At 48.7% G+C, this 18908-nt stretch overlaps 3 protein-coding genes across 3 annotated transcripts in view; 2 read left to right on the plus strand and 1 right to left on the minus strand.

Annotated features, from left to right (window-relative positions):
• Nucleotides 1-363: 363 nt before the first annotated feature.
• spring1 (SREBF pathway regulator in golgi 1) lies at nucleotides 364-3327 on the minus strand. The gene is made up of 5 exons (XM_067227908.1): nucleotides 2798-3327; nucleotides 2550-2706; nucleotides 2217-2368; nucleotides 1409-1522; nucleotides 364-1083 (listed from the first exon to the last, which is right to left on the minus strand). The coding sequence occupies exons 1-5, from the start codon at nucleotides 2888-2890 to the stop codon at nucleotides 1000-1002; spliced, it is 600 nt and encodes a 199-aa protein (XP_067084009.1). The 5' UTR covers nucleotides 2891-3327; the 3' UTR covers nucleotides 364-999.
• A 114-nt stretch (nucleotides 3328-3441) lies between these two features.
• On the plus strand, nucleotides 3442-9558 carry rnft2 (ring finger protein, transmembrane 2). Its single transcript, XM_067227906.1, has 10 exons — nucleotides 3442-3483; nucleotides 3690-3762; nucleotides 3893-4371; nucleotides 4464-4540; nucleotides 4626-4726; nucleotides 5214-5367; nucleotides 7635-7784; nucleotides 8395-8460; nucleotides 8911-9012; nucleotides 9116-9558. Exons 2-10 carry the CDS (start codon nucleotides 3716-3718, stop codon nucleotides 9248-9250), a joined length of 1311 nt encoding a protein of 436 aa, XP_067084007.1. The 5' UTR covers nucleotides 3442-3483; nucleotides 3690-3715; the 3' UTR covers nucleotides 9251-9558.
• Nucleotides 9559-12017: 2459 nt separating this feature from the next.
• The window catches only part of fbxw8 (F-box and WD repeat domain containing 8), a 12345-nt gene continuing 5454 nt past the window's right edge, over nucleotides 12018-18908 (plus strand). The window contains exons 1-7 of the mRNA XM_067228288.1: nucleotides 12018-12609; nucleotides 13156-13260; nucleotides 13354-13518; nucleotides 13673-13761; nucleotides 14597-14754; nucleotides 14953-15149; nucleotides 15274-15489. Coding sequence (XP_067084389.1) covers nucleotides 12124-12609; nucleotides 13156-13260; nucleotides 13354-13518; nucleotides 13673-13761; nucleotides 14597-14754; nucleotides 14953-15149; nucleotides 15274-15489 — 1416 coding nt within the window. The 5' untranslated portion in view covers nucleotides 12018-12123. The remainder of the gene's footprint in view (nucleotides 12610-13155; nucleotides 13261-13353; nucleotides 13519-13672; nucleotides 13762-14596; nucleotides 14755-14952; nucleotides 15150-15273; nucleotides 15490-18908) is intronic.

Consider the following 18908-nt stretch of genomic DNA (forward strand, 5'->3'; position numbering starts at 1 on the left):
TATATTCTATAATTACAAGACACACTTTGTTTTCTCAGCCATCAGAATGATTAATTGTTGTGCTGCGGCCGTGCTTCCCAGGCGAGGGATGGGCATGTGGCCGGGCCTCGTCAGCGCTCTTCGGGGGGGCCTCTCTGGTGGGGTTCCGGGCCCTTCTCTCCTCAGTGTAATAGATTGTCAGGTGGACAGAGAAGGGGAAAGCAGATGAAACTGTCACTCACGTCAGCGCTAGGAGAGTCGACGTCACAGCCCAGAAGATAAATGTTGCCTCCATGTTATTCCCAGCAGACACTTCAACCCAAGCTAGGTCCAATTAATATTATATTAAAACACACAAACTTGGGAGCTCTGATAGAAGTCTTTTTGTTTAATGTGAGGAAGATGCATATCTCATAAAAAGCATCTGAGCTTTTTTACTTTATTTTTTTTTACCAAACTCATATTACTGTAAACTATCCATTAGGAGTCAGGTACAATAAAATAATAACATTCAACAGAAAACAAGTCTAGAAAAAAGATTAGAAAAACAAGACTACAACAACTTTAATAAAATAACTGTCATTGTCCTCAGGCCATCCGAGAGAAACTGTTACAAGCTCATTCAATTCACAGTCTGGAACTTTATTAAACAGTCGTCAACCCGCACGCCTACAAACATAAAACCATGACTGCTTCTTTGCTGCGTGGACATCGTCACCACCAGGACGATATCTGACACCATCTGTCTGTGGGCCAGGGTTGACGTCTGCGCCAGTAGCACCGTTACTACGACATGGAGCGTGTCTGAGGTTGATCCTTGACGACGAGCTACGGAACATGACACGTGACGACCACCGACGATGAGGTTTTGAGAGCGTTCATGCGCTTATGAAGTGTAAACATTCCAAACACATATTTGTCTTTTCTTGGAAAGGGTTCCAGCTGCTTCCTCTTTTTAGTGTCAGTCGGTCAGGTGACCCCTCCGATCACTTCCTCTCCTCAGTCCAGGAGTGCTTCGTCTCACACAGGAAGGAGTTCAGGTGGGCTTTCTCCATAGCAGTACTTTGCTTGTGGATTGCGGTAGGTGTTTTCATGTTGAACACTCTGGTGGGTCAAGAAGGAGATCAGGCACAAACATAAGATGGTTTTATAAAGAGGACTTCAAAAATGTTGTGTATGAGCAAGTGACATATGGGATCATACTGCCAGCGGGAAAAAAGGGTTTGTCCGAGATTTTATTTGAGACTGTTTTCGGGAGTGATTTGTTTGCAAAGTAACCGTCAAAGCTGTGTGGAAAAAAAAATGGATTTGACACTTTGCAACAACAAGGCCTCGTGAGGGGTTCGAGGCGAAATCATTAGCGCCTGCTCGAACACCCCTGAGATGTGAACGGGCCCGTGTGGGTCCGGGGGGCCGCGGTGCGCTGTACCTGAGAGGACGTGCGGCACTTGGCCAGGCAGAGCTCGAAGTGGTCCTCCACCGCGGTGAAGAGGTTCTGGAAGCCGTCGGAAGCCCTGTTCAGGAAGCGCTCCAACAGAGGTTGCTGAAGAGCGGAGATGGGAGATAAGGAGGGAGGTTAGAAGACACGAGGACGGCGTAGAAGAGAGAGCGGATGAGAGCGCCGGTAAGGGTGGAGAGCAGAGACGGTGGCGAGGGGATGAGATTAGAGTGGAAGGGAAAGAGAGGCGGGAGATTAGAAGAGAGAGAAGAGATGCTATCTGTCGTTCCTCGATGACTTCACTGAGAATTGGGTACAATTCACAAGAAAAGGTAGGGAGTCAGATGGCTGAGCGGTGAGGGAGTCGGGCTAGTAATCTGAAGGTTACCAGTTCGATTCCCAGCCGTGCCAAATGACGTTGTGTCCTTGGGCAAGGCACTTCACCCTACTTGCTTCGGGGGGAATGTCCCTGTACTTACTGTAAGTCGCTCTGGATAAGAGCGTCTGCTAAATGACTAAATGTAATGTAAAAGGTCAAAATTCACGAATGACTCAACGTGCAACTCTTTTGAAACGGGGTATGCAAAACCTCCAATATATCAAGTAACACGATCTGTTCCCTAGCACTGACACCTACAAATGAGCAAAAACTAAGGTGGATACCCGTCACACCGTCGGCCGTTTATGGAAAAGTCTTGCCATGCTACGTTCAACACATGTGGATGTTAAACCGTTGCTGACTTGTTGGCCTACGGGTGTGTAGGTTCATGCGAGGTTTTGCCAGGGTTGTCATAACTACCTTGTCTGGCTGCAGGCAGCACGACACACAGAACTCGTAGATGTTGCAGCAGCCGTTTGCCAGGCAGCTTTTACACAGGTACTGTCTGGAGTTGGGAGCAAACACGTTGCAGCAACCGTTCACCAGCAGGTCCTTCCTCTCGCACACATAACCTGGAAGATGTTCATGGGGTTGGATCTTTATTTAGGCTAACAGGTTGCTTTAAAAAAAAAAAAAAATCATATGTTGAAATGCATATATTGACCTACATATATGACCTTGCATATATGTAGGTCAGGACCTAGGGCTACTGTATATAATGGCCAGGTAAACTAATATAACGTATTCACTCACCTAATTCATCTGTGAGCAGATTTTTGCCCTGGATGGAGTTCCTGCACTGGGTGATCTGCCGGCTGCTGTTACCCAGGTTAAAGCGGACCTTCCATGGGATGCGGTGGTCCGGGTCCCTCGCCTCCAGGAGAGTGCGGTCCCGTATGGTCCTCTCCTCCTGCACGGTGATACGAGACAGCATCTCTACTCACTGCATCCTCACACCGTGGCATGGTCAAACACAAAGGGTCAACAGTGTTGATAATCACCTGCTTCAAGGTGCTAGTTAGGAAGTAGATGAGGGAAAGTCCAAAAACGACCCCTAAAACCCAGCGTTTTCTTAGCAGCCGACGTAGCACCATGGCATGGCGGTGTAGGGTTAGTCTTGAGACCACCCACTTCCACAACCACAACCACTGTACTAGTAATGAGGCTAATGATCACTAGTTGGCTAAGATTTTTGTGACAACGTATGTTGTTAGGGACAGCTATGCAGATGTATTTATTTGGAAAAATAGGCTTAATGCATCGCACCGCAAATCCTTAGCTAGAGAGGCTAACCCATTTTTCTGATAACAAGGACTGCTTTGTTACACTACTAGCCTGTGATTGCTAGCTAACACTAGCTAATGGTCACTCACTGGCTAACAAATTAGAGCTACTATAGGTCTAAGAGCACGTTACCACACAATTATATGTCCCACAGGCATTGCAGCAAGCTGAATTTCTTGTTAAATGAACCCCAATGAAATTTTCTGATATTTATCGTTCCGTCCACAGTCGAAACAGATGTCCAAACACGGATATGGTGCAGTAGAAATGTAGACGCTGATTGGTCAATAAGCACGTCTCGGTGTCGTCATACCGGAAAAGCATCCTCATCGAGTCAGCCCGTATACTGCTATAAATGCCTCCATAAACAGAAGAAGGAAACGACGATAAATATATGATTCAGGTGAATCAAATAATTAAAATTATACATTTAAATACGTTTGTATCAAAAACATATAATGTGATCTTTATTTATGTTTTCTTATTATGCTGTAATGGCTGATTCTGCACTACCCCTCCCCTGGCCTGTCCGTTATTATGCGAAGTGCCTAGCAAAGGTGCGTGTTAATTCAAAACGTCTACCGTGTTTTCCCTTTACCGATATGACAGGATGATTCCGGAATGAGCTGGATGCCATGCAGAGGAGACACAGCAGCAACACGGAGGGAATGCCCCCTGAAAGGTGGGAACACGCATGCTGCCTGTGTGCTGGTGCACCACGTACTTAATCATGTGTAATGAAGCCAAACACTCCGTGGAGACTGCATAGGCCTACTGTAAATGTCCGCTCCTCCCAAAACCTGACCCTGCAGAAGTCGTAGCCAGACCCTGGGATCTGAGAGCAGCCTGGACGAGGGTGGTGTGTTTGACTGCCTGAAGCCCGACCCTTCCCCCTCCTCTCAGCAGCTGTTCACCCTGGTGGGGGTCCCCTCCGTCCCCTCCGCTTCCCTCCAGGCGGCCGGCCTGGTCCTGGCCTCCTCCCCGGAGGTCTTCATCCAGATGACTGCCTCGTCCAGGGAGGAGGGCGGCCGCTCCGAGGTGGCTCCCTACCTGCCGCGGCCCCCGCCCCACCACAACCACCACCACCACCCCTTCCAGCATCGCTCCTCCCTGCTCCACTCCACCTCGGCGGGGCCCGGGGAGAGGCATGGGGGCAGGGAGGAGGCCTCCGACGACCCCTCCACCCCAGCTCCGGCGCTGTCGGAGCTGAAGGCGGTGGTCACCTGGCTCCAGAGGGGCTTCCCTTTCCTCCTCATCCTCCTTGCTAAAGTCTGCTTCCAACACAAGCTGGGTAACAGGGCACGTCTATACGATTCCTTTGTTAGCCGGCGCAATGTTTGATAACTGCGGCCCGGTGTGTGAAAACTCTCTTATCTTCGGCAGGGATCGCTGTGTGTGTTGGCATGGCCAGCACGTTCGCCTTCGCTAACTCAAGCTTCAAACACCAGGTGTCTCTCCGGGTAAATGAAACCAAGCTTCCAGTGTTTCTGTGTGGAGATTCCAAGCTGTCACGCTGTGTAAAACGGGGGGGTGTTTTGTGTTCAGGAGGAGAGGTCAGTGTTGATGACGGTCTGGATCCAGATCTTCCTGGCTGGGAACATTGTTTATGTGTACTACACCTTCAGCACCGAGGAGCTGTACAACAGGTAGAGAATCATGGATTTGTAGTTTGATTTGGACCCATTGTCAGGTCCTCAGGGCAGCAATGTGGTCTGTGCCCCTCTGGTTTGTTTTGCATCTGTCTATCCTTCCACATTTTATGTCGCATATTTTCTTTTCAGTTTTGTCTTTGAGTTCATGTAGCCTTTATTATTTCCACATTCCTTAGGTGTCTGTTGCAATGTGCCCTCTTATTCTGTGAGTATGCAGTATCCATTTATCATTTGACCTTTCCTGTTATGTTGAAGTTTAGCCTTATTGTTATTCTTTGTTTTTCTGTTCATCTGTTTACATTTACATTTTGGTCATTTAGAAGATGTTTTCATCTGTAGTGACTTACACAGTATGCTTGTTTGTCTAAGTATGTGAACTGACTGAACATACCATTCCTCAATTACTTGCTGCCTTTTCAAAACTGTGGTTTTGCTGGTTATCCCATAACTAAGATGGTGTTCTTTCTTTCTTTGCCCCTAGCCTCATGTTTGCAAAGCCCAACATCAACAACTTTGACTTCTTCAGTCTAATCTGGGCCGTGGGCATCACTGATTTTATCCTGAAGTTCTTCACCATTGGCCTGAAATGCTTCATCCTGTTTCTGCCCAAAATCTTCCTGGCTTTCAAATCAAGGGTTAGAGCATATCTCTCTCTCTCACTCTCACTCTCATTCTCACTTCCTATTTCCTTTCTGTCTCTCTCGCTTTCTTTCTGTCTCTACCTTTCCAATCTCTTTCTCTCTTATATCTCTTCACTCTCTCTCCTACCTCTTCCGCAGATTTGCATGCAGAAAAGGTTATGATGATGATGATGATGATGATGAGGAGGATCATTCATCTGTGCACGTGTGCAGCCTGATGGAAGAATCTCACAGTGTTCCATGTTCAGAGTTTTTCTGAAATTCTGGAGGGGGGGGATCCTAGGGTAGTAGCAAACCGGGTTGGCTGTTTTATATTCATAGGGTTTTATCTGCTTGAGGGTCACAGTTTGTGTATGTGTGTTGTTGTTTGTAGACAGGTTTTGTGTGGCCTAAGGTGTTTGTGTGTGTGTGTGTGTGACCCAATGTTTAGGTGTTGAATCTGCGTAAAGGTTTAGCTCTCGTCCTGGGGGGGGTCACAGAGTGCGATTTGGATTAGATTTTCCGCTGATAAACAGACCAATCAGAGAAGAGCCTGCCTCTGAGCTCATTTCTCCCTGGGGGGTGCAGGGGGTGAGGTCATCCCTCCCTGGGGCTAGCCCATTACTGCTCACCACCCCACACATACGCATGCACATCACACAATCCGGTTGCTGCTGATGCTCTGGCCATCCCTGACTCCACTAACCATCCCTTCACCTCCACCTTGTACTTGACCTCTGTGGCATGTCCAGTGCCCACACTTTAGGTGTGCTGGTAGTAGACCCTGGTAGTCCACCCCCCCCTCCCTGGACTGAACCCTGCTAGTCCCCCCTCTACCCCCAACCTGGACTTAACCCTGCTAGTCCCCCCTCCACCCCCCCACCCACCCCCCCCCCCCAACCTGAATTGAACCCTGGTGGCCCCTCTTTCACCCCCGATGATGTCATGGCTGCACAGTCAGCCATTCCGTCTCATTACTGCATCCAGCGGAGGACTGTCTAATGATCTCACATGAGCCATAAACTGCAAGTCTGGTCAGGCGCAAGTAATAGTGTAGCATGGCACGGCATGCTGCAGTTCTCAGGCTGGCCACCAGGTACATTAGCCTGCGCCGCGTTAGCTCAACTTAGCTTTTTCTTTTAACATCACGAATCCTTCCTTTGCTCATTTTGGCCCCCACTAGTGATGTTCCACTCCAGGGAAATGTAGTCTTAATAGTCTATGGCTCCAGGGAAATGTCGTTTTAATAGCCTACAGCTCCACCTGGAAGTGGAGCAAAAATGAGAACGCGCTCCTGCCACAGAGCGATCCGTGCCGGGCCTGGTGACAGCCTGGCCTCACCGCCGGCTGGCAGCAAGTCAGGAGCCACGAGGTCGACGGCGCTAATGAAAGCCCGCCAAGCAGGAAGTGGTGCACAGGAAGCGGTTGGCTTGTATCCAGCTTGTTGGTTCCACACGCGTGTATGGAGTGGGGTGTTTTGCGCGATGCGGGGGCGGTTGGGTGGGGGAAGATGAATAGCCTGTTAGTGGAGACCCCCTACCCTCCCCCTCCTCTGGTCTGCGCTGAAGCTCATCCATCACTGTCAGCTTGTACCCAGGAAGACAGCGTGGATGCTGGGGGCTGGCGGGGGCCACAGGGAATCCCAACTCTCGCTCTGGGCCGTCTTGTTTCGCTAACCTCTGGCTCTTGGATCGTCGTTAGCGGCGCAGGGAGCTCCAGGTTCTCAGTGGAGCCTGCCTCCCTTCCTTCCTGCCTCCCTGCCTCAGGGGACGGGGGAGGAAGCCTGGCTTGTGGAGACTGCTCTGTGTGTGCCCGCGCCATGCCAGGGCTGAGTTGTGTGGGGAGCAGGTGGGCAAAGCGTTTCCCCGACAGCGTGCCTGGGCGGAGGCTGAGGCCTGGACGGCGGCCATGTTGGGTCGGGAGGCACGCCGGGTGGAAGGCTGGAAGTCCAGTTGAGCTGTCTCTTGTCTCACTGCTGGTGAAGCTAGAGAACCTTCCAGAGACTGTGTCCAGACTGGGCTGGTGCATAGCAAGAGTCGTTTGTTAGGACGGCCTGGAGATGAAGAGATAGAGTAGAGAATCAACATTCTGTTCACTCTTTGTTTTGTTATTTCTCGACGGTCGTTACTGTATTGATGTTTGTTAATGAAGTCTGACTAACTGTGAGTGTGTTTCTGTGTCCGTGTGCGTGTGTGCGTGTATATGTGTGCTTATGTATGTGCTGGGGTGGGTCTGTGTGTGTACGTGTGTTTGTTTGTGTGTGTGTGTGTGTGTATGCCCAGGGTAAGGTGTACCTGCTGATGGAGGAGCTCAGTCAGCTGTTCCGGGCCCTGGTTCCCATCCAGCTGTGGTGTCGCTACTTCCTGGGGGAGGAGCCAACCAACAGCTACTTCCTGGAGGCCATGCTCATCATCATATACAGCCTGTGTAAAGTAAGGAGCCCCGCTTAGAATCCCGGGAATTACATAAACGTGTATCCATCACCCTTTTAGACAAAGTGCGGTATGGCTAGTGCATGTGGAAATAGTGCCGATAATCAAGGATCAGAATTGCACAGTTCTAATTGGATGACGCTGGTACGGTCTGTTACAAACAGATGTGCACCTACAGGCTCTGTGATGTGGAGTTTTGCTGATGTCTCAACCCTGGTTAGTTTTCTACCATCTTTGAAACCGTTTCTGTTGACATTGGGGTTCCAAGCGCATGTTTACAGTTTGTGTAAGTGTGTGTGTGTGTGTGTTTGCTTGCGTGTGCGTGCGTATGTGGAAGAGTTCACTAATTTGTGGAAAAGAACCGTAAAACAGGTGGGTGAGCAAGACATCCTGATCAGACTCACTACTCATTTTGAGAGGAGGGTGGCGGTTGGTCAGTGTGTCAGAGTAGAGCCTTCCTCAGAGTCACCCAGTCAAAAGGATGTGGTGGATGGGGTTATGACGCCAACAGCCAAAACCACATGACAAAATGTTTAAAAAGTCGGTACTGCTGACGTAAGTCACTGCGGTAATGAAAAGTGTGTACGTGTGTTCTGCTGTTGTCTCGTAGTCCTTTGATCTCTGCGGGCGTGTGTCGTCCCTCTGCAAGGCCCTGGCCGTGCTGTGCAGCTCCCAGGTAGGGTGTCTCTACTCTGGCTCCGTCGCCCCCACGGCACTCTGGGGGGGAAGTACGCCGCTCACTCGCAGCGTGTAATCGTTACCCTGTTGTCTCCCTCTCGTTCGCTCTGCTTCTCTCGTCCTCTTTGAGTCTCTGTCACTTTGTCTCTTTCCTCTCTCGCTTTCTCGGTGTCTCTTCCTGTCTCTCTCGGTCTCCCTGTGTCTCTCTGCCTGTCTCTTTGTCTCCCTCTCTGTCTCTCTCTCTGTCTCCCTGTGTCTCTCTCTGTCTCCCTCTCTGTCTCCTTGTGTCTCTCTGTCTCTCCCTGTGTCTCCCTGTGTCTCTCTGCCTCCCTCTCTGTCTCCCTGTGTCTCTCTGCCTCCCTCTCTGTCTCCCTCTCTGTCTCTCTGCCTCTCTCTCGGTCTCTCTGTCTCCCTGTGTCTCTCTGCGGCGTCTCTTTCTCCCGGTCAGAGCTATGGTCTGAGGGCTAGCAGTCAGCAGTGCAGTGAGGCTGGAGACGTGTGTGCCATCTGTCAGGCTGACTTCCGGGAGCCACTGGTTCTCCACTGTCAGGTGAGCTGGCTGAGGAATGTTTGACGAATGATCTGCTGTATTCGAAAGTGAGTTGGCACAAGAATTGGTTAACCTGTTTGTGTGTGTGTGTGTGTTTCCTCAGCACGTGTTCTGCGAGGAGTGTTTGTGCCTGTGGTTCGATAGGGAGAGAGCTTGTCCCCTCTGTCGTTCCTCGGTGACGGAGACCCTGCGCTGCTGGAAGGACGGCACCACCTCCGCACACTTTCAGATCTACTAGCGACACACACACACACACACTCCCGCATACGCACACATACAAACGCAAGCACCTCGCAAGTCTGTACAGCCTATTCTAGGTGTTACATTTCAGCAACATTTTATCCTAAATGTGTAATAATCATGTTTCATACTAAGTAGGGTCACCTCAGTGTAGATATATCATTCTTGTTCACCTTTAGGATGGAAGCATATCCAAATAATGGGTAATTGCTGGGAATACGGACGTGACTGGCTGTTAAGAGCACAACTTATTAGGAGTTAGCTGACGTGATTGGAGTGTCTAAAGAATTGTTACTTTTACTTTAATTAAACCATTGCATTTTGCCATGTTGTCATGTATGTTTTCATTTGTGTAACAAGCACAATTGCAGAAACATTTTGGGAACATTTTATTATCTAGAGTGCACTATATATGCACAATGTTTTTTTCAAAAGTTATAAATAACAAATGGGTATATAAAATACATACACAACTGCAAGTTGTGCAACAGTATGATACCAGCTTATACAGAAAACATGGACAGCATGCCATTTTATGTACAACTCTCACTTCTCATTAATATCTGCCATAACACTGCCATCAAATTACAATCTCAAGCTTCTTACAAAATGTCCCAAATGTTACAAAGTTAATGATTTCTGCCCCCATTGCCAATATTTGTTTGACAATCACCATGTAGGCCCTATCTGAGGAAAAGGATAATGCAGCCTAATAATCAGACGAGTTTTACACGCATTCACATTCTCAGACTGATCAGAGTATCTTATGCAACGCGTAGATTTCTTCTATGAGCACAGAAGTACAGAAAGGCATCTGCAAGAAATGCGCAAAATACAGTTATTTATATTAAATCAATATAGAATTTTTCAGTCAAGTGGCCTTTAGAGTTGCGTGCCAAGGCTTTACTCGTAAGATTTTCCCCTCGCGGACGTCTGGGGACAATGACATCACCTAGAGAAGGAGCTAGCCTTAATGCGTGAGTGGCTCGACTGATTTGAGTACAATTTGTCAACATTGTTTCACACCCAAACCATGCCGTCATCATCCAATGACAGTAAGTGAATTAAATATTGGGCCAGTCTCACCTCTGTCAAAGCACTATCGTCGTTTGCTTGACAAAGGAATAGTTCAAAGATTATTTCTTGCTCCCAAACGGATTTCTCCCGATGCCTGAAGCAGTTCTGTCTCCAGGTGAGTGCACCATAGCCCGCTGGACAGCAGCTCTTTGTCCTGATCCAAATATTCGGACACCCCCACGTCTCCGGGATGGAATGCTGAAGGCGCCATCTGTGTTGGATCAATGTTTTTAAGAGTTTCAATGTACATGAATAAATCCGTTTTTATTGAAGCATTTTGCTTTCACTATAAAACATAATCTACCAACAAGCCAACACCAAATCTCTTCCAGACCAGACCATTGCAATGCAATATACTGTATTACTCCAGTGTGCAGACAGTCTTTAGCCTATATCCTGAACACCTGTAATGCGTACCTGTTGCTGGTTTCACCGTCGTGAGAACTTGCGCCTACAGGTGTCGCTTTGTCATGCAGAGGATGAGGACAGTGATGTGTATTGCTGTGTGCACGAAGCTGTTCAAGTGTAACGGTCCATGTAACTCCATGGTCTCTTTCGATCTACGGTTCCCAATGGTCCAGCTTTTCTCCAACTGGTCTCCGATCCGCCTCAGTCGGAAAGCGGCTGCCTGTGTCACGGAGCACGGTGATGGTACTTGGGCACAGACTGAGTCGCCGGTCAAAGATAACGACTGATCTATCGGCAGCCAGCACATGTTTACCAAACCACGGGAGTTGTTTAATGTCCCTGTCCACTCTCTCTTCAGTCTCCTGGAATATGATCTCCTTGCTGTCCGGATCAAATCTGAACTCTTGTTGTGGCTCTCTCTCTCTTTTTCCCTCTTCTTTCTTTCTCTCTCTCTCTCTCTCTCTCTCTCTCTCTCTCTCTCTCTCTCTCTCTCTCTCTCTCTCTCTCTCTCTCTCTCTCTCTCTCTCTCTCTCTCTTTCTCTCTCTCTCTCCCTCTCTCGCTATGTACTGTATTATTCATTAAAGTGTCACATGGTGTGGTGGTTTACATCATCTTTTCCCAAAAGAGAGAAATAATCATTAACTCTTGAAACGCTCCTCTCGTTGCTGGCCTCCGAAGGGAGTTTCACAATTTAGACCACAGTAGTTCTGAAAGTCAACACGTTTGAGGTATGGTGATGTTTTCGGGCCGCTATGTATTATAGTTATAATGTCTTTTTAAGACATAATAACTTTACAACAATAGATATTCTTTCTATTTGGGTCAAACATGGAGATTTCTAAATGTTTAACCCATGTTTAAAGGTAGTTATGCCGAATTAATGTGATGCAACTGAATTTGACATTTTTTGAGATATAATAAATTATTTTAATTCATGTCCCTACTTCCTAAATCATTGTAGCACTATCATTGAAATATCAGACATGGGATAGCTTTCGAGGGAAAAGTTTTTCGGAAATGTGCAACCAGCAACACCACCATAGCAGCCCTTACATTTGAAGACTTTTCAAGTTTTTTGTGTCTCGCTTATTATATTTGTTTAAGCACAATATTCATAGGCCTATGAATCAAAATGTGGAAACGCTGCCCTTATAATAAAGACTGCGGAATTTAAATAGGCGGAACGAAGTTATTTATAAACGGAGCCAAGTCGGACTATTTTTGCTTTAGGACTGCTTCGGTTAATGTGTCTCTTTAAGTGTTGTTTTCAAGCAGCGTAACTTAGAAACTCTCCAATGTTTGCAATATCCCCAACCTAAGGATTTACTGTTTACAAGAAGCTGCGTTCAAATCAATGCTGGTATTGTTATGTTTGCATCTAAATCATGGCGGAAGATGAATTGTTAGCTTTTAGAGAGAGTTGGAAGCAAGAACTGACGAGTAAAAGCAACCATTCGGACTCCCCTGCGCCTAGAGATAAGCTTCAGCCAAGTCGGAAGGACTGTAAAAATAGTTATTTTGAAGATTTCTCTCAAAGCAGAAGTCAACCAGAAACAGGTAGGCATGATGCTTACACTGAATCTCCACAACGGAGCAGCATCAAGGAAAGTAGCCCGAGGTCGCCATCATTACCGGGGAACGACGGTGGGCTGTCATCCTCCGCTGGCAAAACTTCCAAGGACCAGCCCCAGTATGTGTCGATAGCTGAGGGCTTGCTGCATGGACGGACGAGTCCTTTGATGGACAGGATTCATGAGGAGAGGATGCGAAGGAAGAGGCAATCCCAGCGTGAGAAAAACTCTATGCCAACACAACCACAGAGCAAAGTCAAGAAGAGCGAGAAACTAGTGGACCAGTTCATTCAAGACCTGGTAGGATGATTATGATGGATGACATTAACGAGGTTGTTGTCTAACTATGAACTGCGCTTATAGGAGCAGTCTTGTTTTATCTGTATAGCGCCTCTTACCACCACCCACCTACCCCCCACCCCACACATACTGTTGTATATTTACCATAACAAAAGCAATAAGATGCATTAATTCATGGTTAACCATACAGGAACATTTACATTTAGTCATTTAGCAGACGCTCTTATCCAGAGTGACTTACAGTAAGTACAGGGACATTCTCCCCGAGGCAAGTAGGGTGAAGTGCCTTGCCCAAGGACAAAACGTCATTTGGCACGGCCGGGAATCGAACTGGCAACCTTCAGATTACTAGCCCGCTTCCCTCACCGCTCAGCCACCTGACGCCCCAGTTAACGTGGCTTTACTCTTCACCGTTAAGTTCTACACACAAGTCACATATCACTGCGCACACATCTAACTATTATCAGGTAACAGTGTTTCATAAAATAGTGCCTTGGATTTAATCTGGGTATTATACATAATACACACACACTTTGTTTTCTACAGAATGAAGTAAATGACATTCCATTCTTTGACGTGGAGCTACCGTACGAGTTAGCGCTGAAGATATTCCGCTACCTGAACCGGACTGAGCTTGGACGATGCGCCCAGGTAAAGACTGAAAACGCTCCGTTCCAGAGCGGTTTCTGTTCTCTCACCTGAACGTTCTCACCAACGTTTCGTTTACTTCAATGCCCGGGGCAGGTGAGCAAGGCGTGGGGGTGTCTAGCAGAGGACAGTGTGCTGTGGTACAAGCTGTGCCAGAAGGAGGGCTATCACAGAGAGGCCAGCGTGTCCGACTCCCCCTCCTGGAAGAGCACCCTCCGAGACTGCAAACTCTCTGACCACACGGTCTGCTCTAACTGGAAGGTGAGTCCAAGGAAGCTAGCTAAGGCATGCTAGGATAACAACGGGCTTTTTAGTGTCAGTCAGGGGAAAATGTTTGTTGTTGTATGTTAATTAAAAAAAATGGGGATATCTGTGGTTTCAGTGACAAAACTACGTTTCTTATTCCTGTCCGCAGAACCGGGTGGGATCCATCAGCCAGCTGCAGTTTGAGCTGGGGAAAATACTGTGTGATGTCAGTTCCTGTGACAACTTTGTGGTGGCTGGGTAAGATTTGCCTGAACTGGAGTTGAGCTGCAGGGTGACTGAAGTGACATGGCGATGTTGCTCGGGCCATGCTCGTTGACTCGCTCCACTCCTAAATGACCTCTGTCAGTGTTCCGGCCTCTGCTTGACCTTTGTCTGGTCACAGCAAAGCCCCTCGGCTTGTTCAGCCTTGTTTATCTCGTCACTGAGATACATTTACATTTACATTTAGTCATTTAGCAGACGCTCTTATCCAGAGCGACTTACAGTAAATACAGGGACATTCCCCCAAGGCAAGCAGGGTGAAGTGCCTTGCCCAAGGACACAACGTCAGTTGGCATGACCGGGAATTGAACTGGCAACCTTTGAATTAGTAGCCCGATACCTTCACCGCTCAGCCACCTGACTCCCACATTTGAATGAAGTCTGAAGTCGTGATGTCAGCTGACACGTAGCCTGTCGTTTGTTGGCACGGACACGGTGCGTTAGGCAAGAGCTTCCTCTCGTTGACTTCCTGTTATCACGACAGCCTTGATGTCAGCTGGGGTGTCGCCGCCTCCGACGTCGCCCTGGCTGCTGGTGTCTCTCTCTCTCACTCTCTCCCCCCTTCTCTCACCCTCTACCTCAGACTGGGGAGCAGATGCCTGCTCAGAGTGTGTAGGGGGGAAAAGGGGCTGGAGGTGGTGGTGGTGGGGGGGGGGGGGGGGGTGTGAGTTGTGATTCTGTCTGTGGAAGTCCCATTGGCATCACACAGAGCTATAACCCAAGCCCGCTCACCGGGGAGAGAGAGAGAGGTTGGTGGGTTAGGTAAATACACTCATGCGTGTGTGTGTGTGTGTGTGTGTGCGTCCCTCAGGTACACCTCGGGGGACGTCCGGCTGTGGGACACGCTGCACTGGGACTGCGGAGCCTCCTACCTGAGGCCTCGCTCCCTGGCCTGCAGCACCGCTCCCAGGCCTCAGGTCACCCTCGTCCAGGTCAACCGGACCCTGGCCGCCGCCGCCTACCTGGACGGTCAGTCTGACCGGTTCAAACTGTTAGAACACATAAATATAGTGTTCTTCCATATGACTGGATTGATACTCTCTGAGAGAAGTTGTTCCTGTTTTACATCTGGCATTGAAACATATTCAAATGTTGTCATTATTGATTTAACACAGAGTTATGGTTCCCTGGTTCGCAGTGCTTATCCATACTCCTTCCCCTGTGTAGACTGCGTGGAGGTGTGGAGCGCTGAGACTGGAGGGGAGCCTGTCTTTCACTACCAGAGCGTGGGGAGGGTGCACGCCCTGGCCCTGAGCCCAGACAGCCCCACCCTGGCCTCCGCCAGTGGGGTAGATGTCCGTCTGGACCAGCCTGACCAGCGTGGCTACTGGAGGACCCTGGTCCAGGCTCGGCTTCCCAAGCCTGTGAGTTCCACTACTAGCACAAGCTTGGGGGATTTAGCATTTAGCCACAGTTAGCATTCAGCTGCTACTACTACAGCAGCTACTTCTACATTGAAGACTTATTCCAAGTGTGTGTGTGTGTTAGGTGGAGCGTGTGGTGCTGGTGCCAGGGCAGAGAGAGCAGCCCCTGGCTGTCCTGTCAGCCGACGACAGCGCGTTCACGCTGTCCTCCCGGCACGCCGACCCGCGCCTCCTCCACTGTGTCTATGGACACCCCGTCACCTGCCTGGACGCCTCCAACTCCCAGGCTGCACTGGGGCTCAAGAGCAGTGGCTGGGCCATGCACGATGGAGGCAACAAGGTTGGTTGATGTAGTTTTTTTGGATTCACTCAACGACAATTCAGGTAGGAGTGTATTCCCTGGTACAGGTGTGAGTGTATTCCCTGGTACAGGTGTGAGTGTATTTCCTGGTACAGGTGTGAGTGTATTCCCTGGTACAGGTGTGAGTGTATTTCCTGGTACAGGTGTGAGTGTATTCCCTGGTACAGGTACAGGTGTGAGTGTATTCCCTGGTACAGGTGTGAGTGTATTTCCTGGTACAGGTGTGAGTGTATTCCCTGGTACAGGTACAGGTGTGAGTGTATTCCATGGTACAGGTGTGAGTGTATTTCCTGGTACAGGTGTGAGTGTATTCCCTGGTACAGGTACAGGTGTGAGTGTATTCCCTGGTACAGGTACAGGTGTGAGTGTTCAATGTTCAATATATTTATTTATTTGTCATTGTCATAGAAAACAACAACATTCTGTTTAGAGCATTCAAAACACTGCATAGTTTGACATAAAAAGTGCAATACAAAGTGCAATATCCCTCCAATAAACTTCCCATAAATAACCCCTGTGTAAGTCTTAGCACAATCAGTGTATTCCCTGGTACAGGTGTGAGTGTATTCCCTGGTACAGGTACAGGTGTGAGTGTATTCCCTGGTACAGGTACAGGTGTGAGTGTATTCCCTGGTACAGGTGTGAGTGTATTCCCTGGTACAGGTGTGAGTGTATTCCCTGGTACAGGTACAGGTGTGAGTGTATTCCCTGGTACAGATACAGGTGTGAGTGTATTCCCTGGTACAGGTACAGGTGTGAGTGTATTCCCTGTTACAGGTGTGAGTGTATTCCCTGGTACAGGTGTGAGTGTATTCCCTGGTACAGGTGTGAGTGTATTTCCTGGTACAGGTACAGGTGTGAGTGTATTCCCTGGTACAGGTACAGGTGTGAATGTATTCCCTGGTACAGGTGTGAGTGTATTCCCAGGTACAGGTGTGAGTGTATTCCCTGGTACAGATACAGGTGTGAGTGTATTCCCTGGTACAGGTGTGAGTGTATTCCCAGGTACAGGTACGGGTACAGGTGTGAATGTATTCCCTGGTACAGGTGTGAGTGTATTCCCTGGTACAGATACAGGTGTGAGTGTATTCCCTGGTACAGATACAGGTGTGAGTGTATTCCCAGGTACAGGTACAGGTGTGAATGTATTCCCTGGTACAGGTGTGAGTGTATTCCCTGGTACAGATACAGGTGTGAGTGTATTCCCTGCTACAGGTACAGGTACAGGTGTGAATGTATTCCCTGGTACAGGTGTGAGTGTATTCCCTGGTACAGATACAGGTGTGAGTGTATTCCCAGGTACAGGTGTGAGTGTATTCCCTGGTACAGATACAGGTGTGAGTGTATTCCCTGGTACAGGTGTGAGTGTATTCCCTGCTACAGGTACAGGTGTGAGTGTATTCCCTGCTACAGGTACAGGTGTGAGTGTATTCCCTGGTACAGGTACAGGTGTGAGTGTTTTGTGTGGAGAAGTTGTCAGGGGTGTTATGGGCTCAAGGGGCATGAGGAGGTATCATGATCTTGATAGGACTAGTGGACTAGGGGGCTGGGGAGAGGACTAGGGGGACTGGGGAGAGGACTAGGGGGACTGGGGAGAGGACTAGGGGGACTGGGGAGAGGACTGGGGAGAGGACTAGGGGGACTGGGGAGAGGACTAGGGGGACTGGGGAGAGGACTAGGGGGACTGGGGAGAGGACTAGGGGGACTGGGGAGAGGACTGGGGAGAGGACTAGGGGGACTGGGGAGAGGACTGGGGAGAGGACTAGGGGGACTGGGGAGAGGACTAGGGAGAGGACTAGGGGGACTGGGGAGAGGACTAGGGGACTAGGACAGTGTCCCAGCTCTTCTTGGGCATGGAGATAATTAGCCCTTAGTTAAATCCCATCGTCTCTGACTCCCAAAGAAGCCCATGTTTGTTTCTAATTACGGGATGTTTCTAAGGACCCTAACTCCTGTGGGGGATTGTGGCTTTATTTAGCCTACTTAACATCACAGTCTGGAGACGAGGGACTGCGGGGAGGTAGGTGAATTTGGATGGATGAAGTTCTCAGTCAGTCGTCAGTCCTCCTGATTGTCAGGGTACTTTAAGCCAAGACTCGTCCCGCCTCCGCACTGCTTCGCTGGGTTGGGATGTTTTGTCTCCCGCACGGATCTGGGAAAGGGAAGTTCGACAAGTGACTAAGGAGTGGCCGTTCTCCCTCTCTCCTCTTTCTCTCTCTCTCTCTGTCATCCTCTGTCATCCTCTGTCATCCTCTGTCATCCTCTGTCATCCTCTGTCCCTCTCTCTCTCTCTCTCTCTCTCTCTCTCTCTCTCTCTCTCTCTCTCTCTCTCTCGCGTGCTCTGTTTCCCTCTCTTTTTCACTCATCTTGTTCTCATGCTCTCTCTCTCTCTCTCTCTCTCTCTCTCTCTCTCTCTCTCTCTCTCTCTCTCTCTCTCTCCTCTCTCTCTTCTCTCTCTCTCTCTCTCTCTCTCTCTCTCTCTCTCTCTCTCTCTCTCTCTCTCTCTCTCTCTCTCTCTCTTCTCCTCTCTCTCTCTCTCTCTCTCTCTCTCTCTCTCTCTCCCTCTTCCCTCTCTCTGTGTCTCTCTCTCTGTCTGCGTTTTGGACAGGCCCTTGGCAGTGCCAGCCCTGTGACATCATTCCATTACGGTGACAGAGGTAGCGCTGAAGCAGCACTTAGCTCTGCTGGTAGTCAGTCGCAGAGAACAAGGTTGTTGCAGTAGAAACCACAAATATGACCTCAGTTGAAGTTGAATGGCCTGCTTTGCCCGGCTCCGAATCTCCAAATGATGCCAATTTATGATTCTCACGTTTGATGAAATCCAAATTGGATCTCATTAAATGTAAAAGCCCCCACAGGGTTCAATCCGCCTAACAAGTCTACGTCTCGTATTTGACATCAATTTCATACTGTGAAGAGGAAGTAAAAGTTGCCAGCAAAATCTAGTGAGTCGGAGTGGTGTTGTAGTGTTGAACAAGAGAGGGGACATATGTCTAATTAAAACCTGTCAAAGAAGACTGAGGTGGCAACCAGGAAAATCTCTCCTCTTCATGCCAGAGTCAATTGCCACAATGTAGTGTGGATTTATGTTGAAATCTGATTAAACGCATAACAAAAACACCTGAAATGTATGGCAGGTTTTTTCTTTTTCTTTTTTTCTTTTTTTTTGCTGGAAAGCAAAGCTTACCTACAAAGCTGTACCTGTGTGCCTGCATTCAGTACTGCTGTTTTGTTTACAGCTTCAGTCTTGAGGCTAGCCTTTGTTGCTCTCTGTGTTTAATTGTACGTGCTGTCATTCTGTCTGTGGATCTAGGTTTATTTGTGCGTTTGTGTGAGTGCGTGTGGGCTTGTGAGTGCATGTGTGTGTGCATGTGTGTGTGTGTGTGTGTGTGTGTGTG

This window comes from Osmerus mordax, chromosome 24 (genome assembly GCF_038355195.1).
Source record: "Osmerus mordax isolate fOsmMor3 chromosome 24, fOsmMor3.pri, whole genome shotgun sequence".
NCBI lineage: Eukaryota > Metazoa > Chordata > Actinopteri > Osmeriformes > Osmeridae > Osmerus > Osmerus mordax.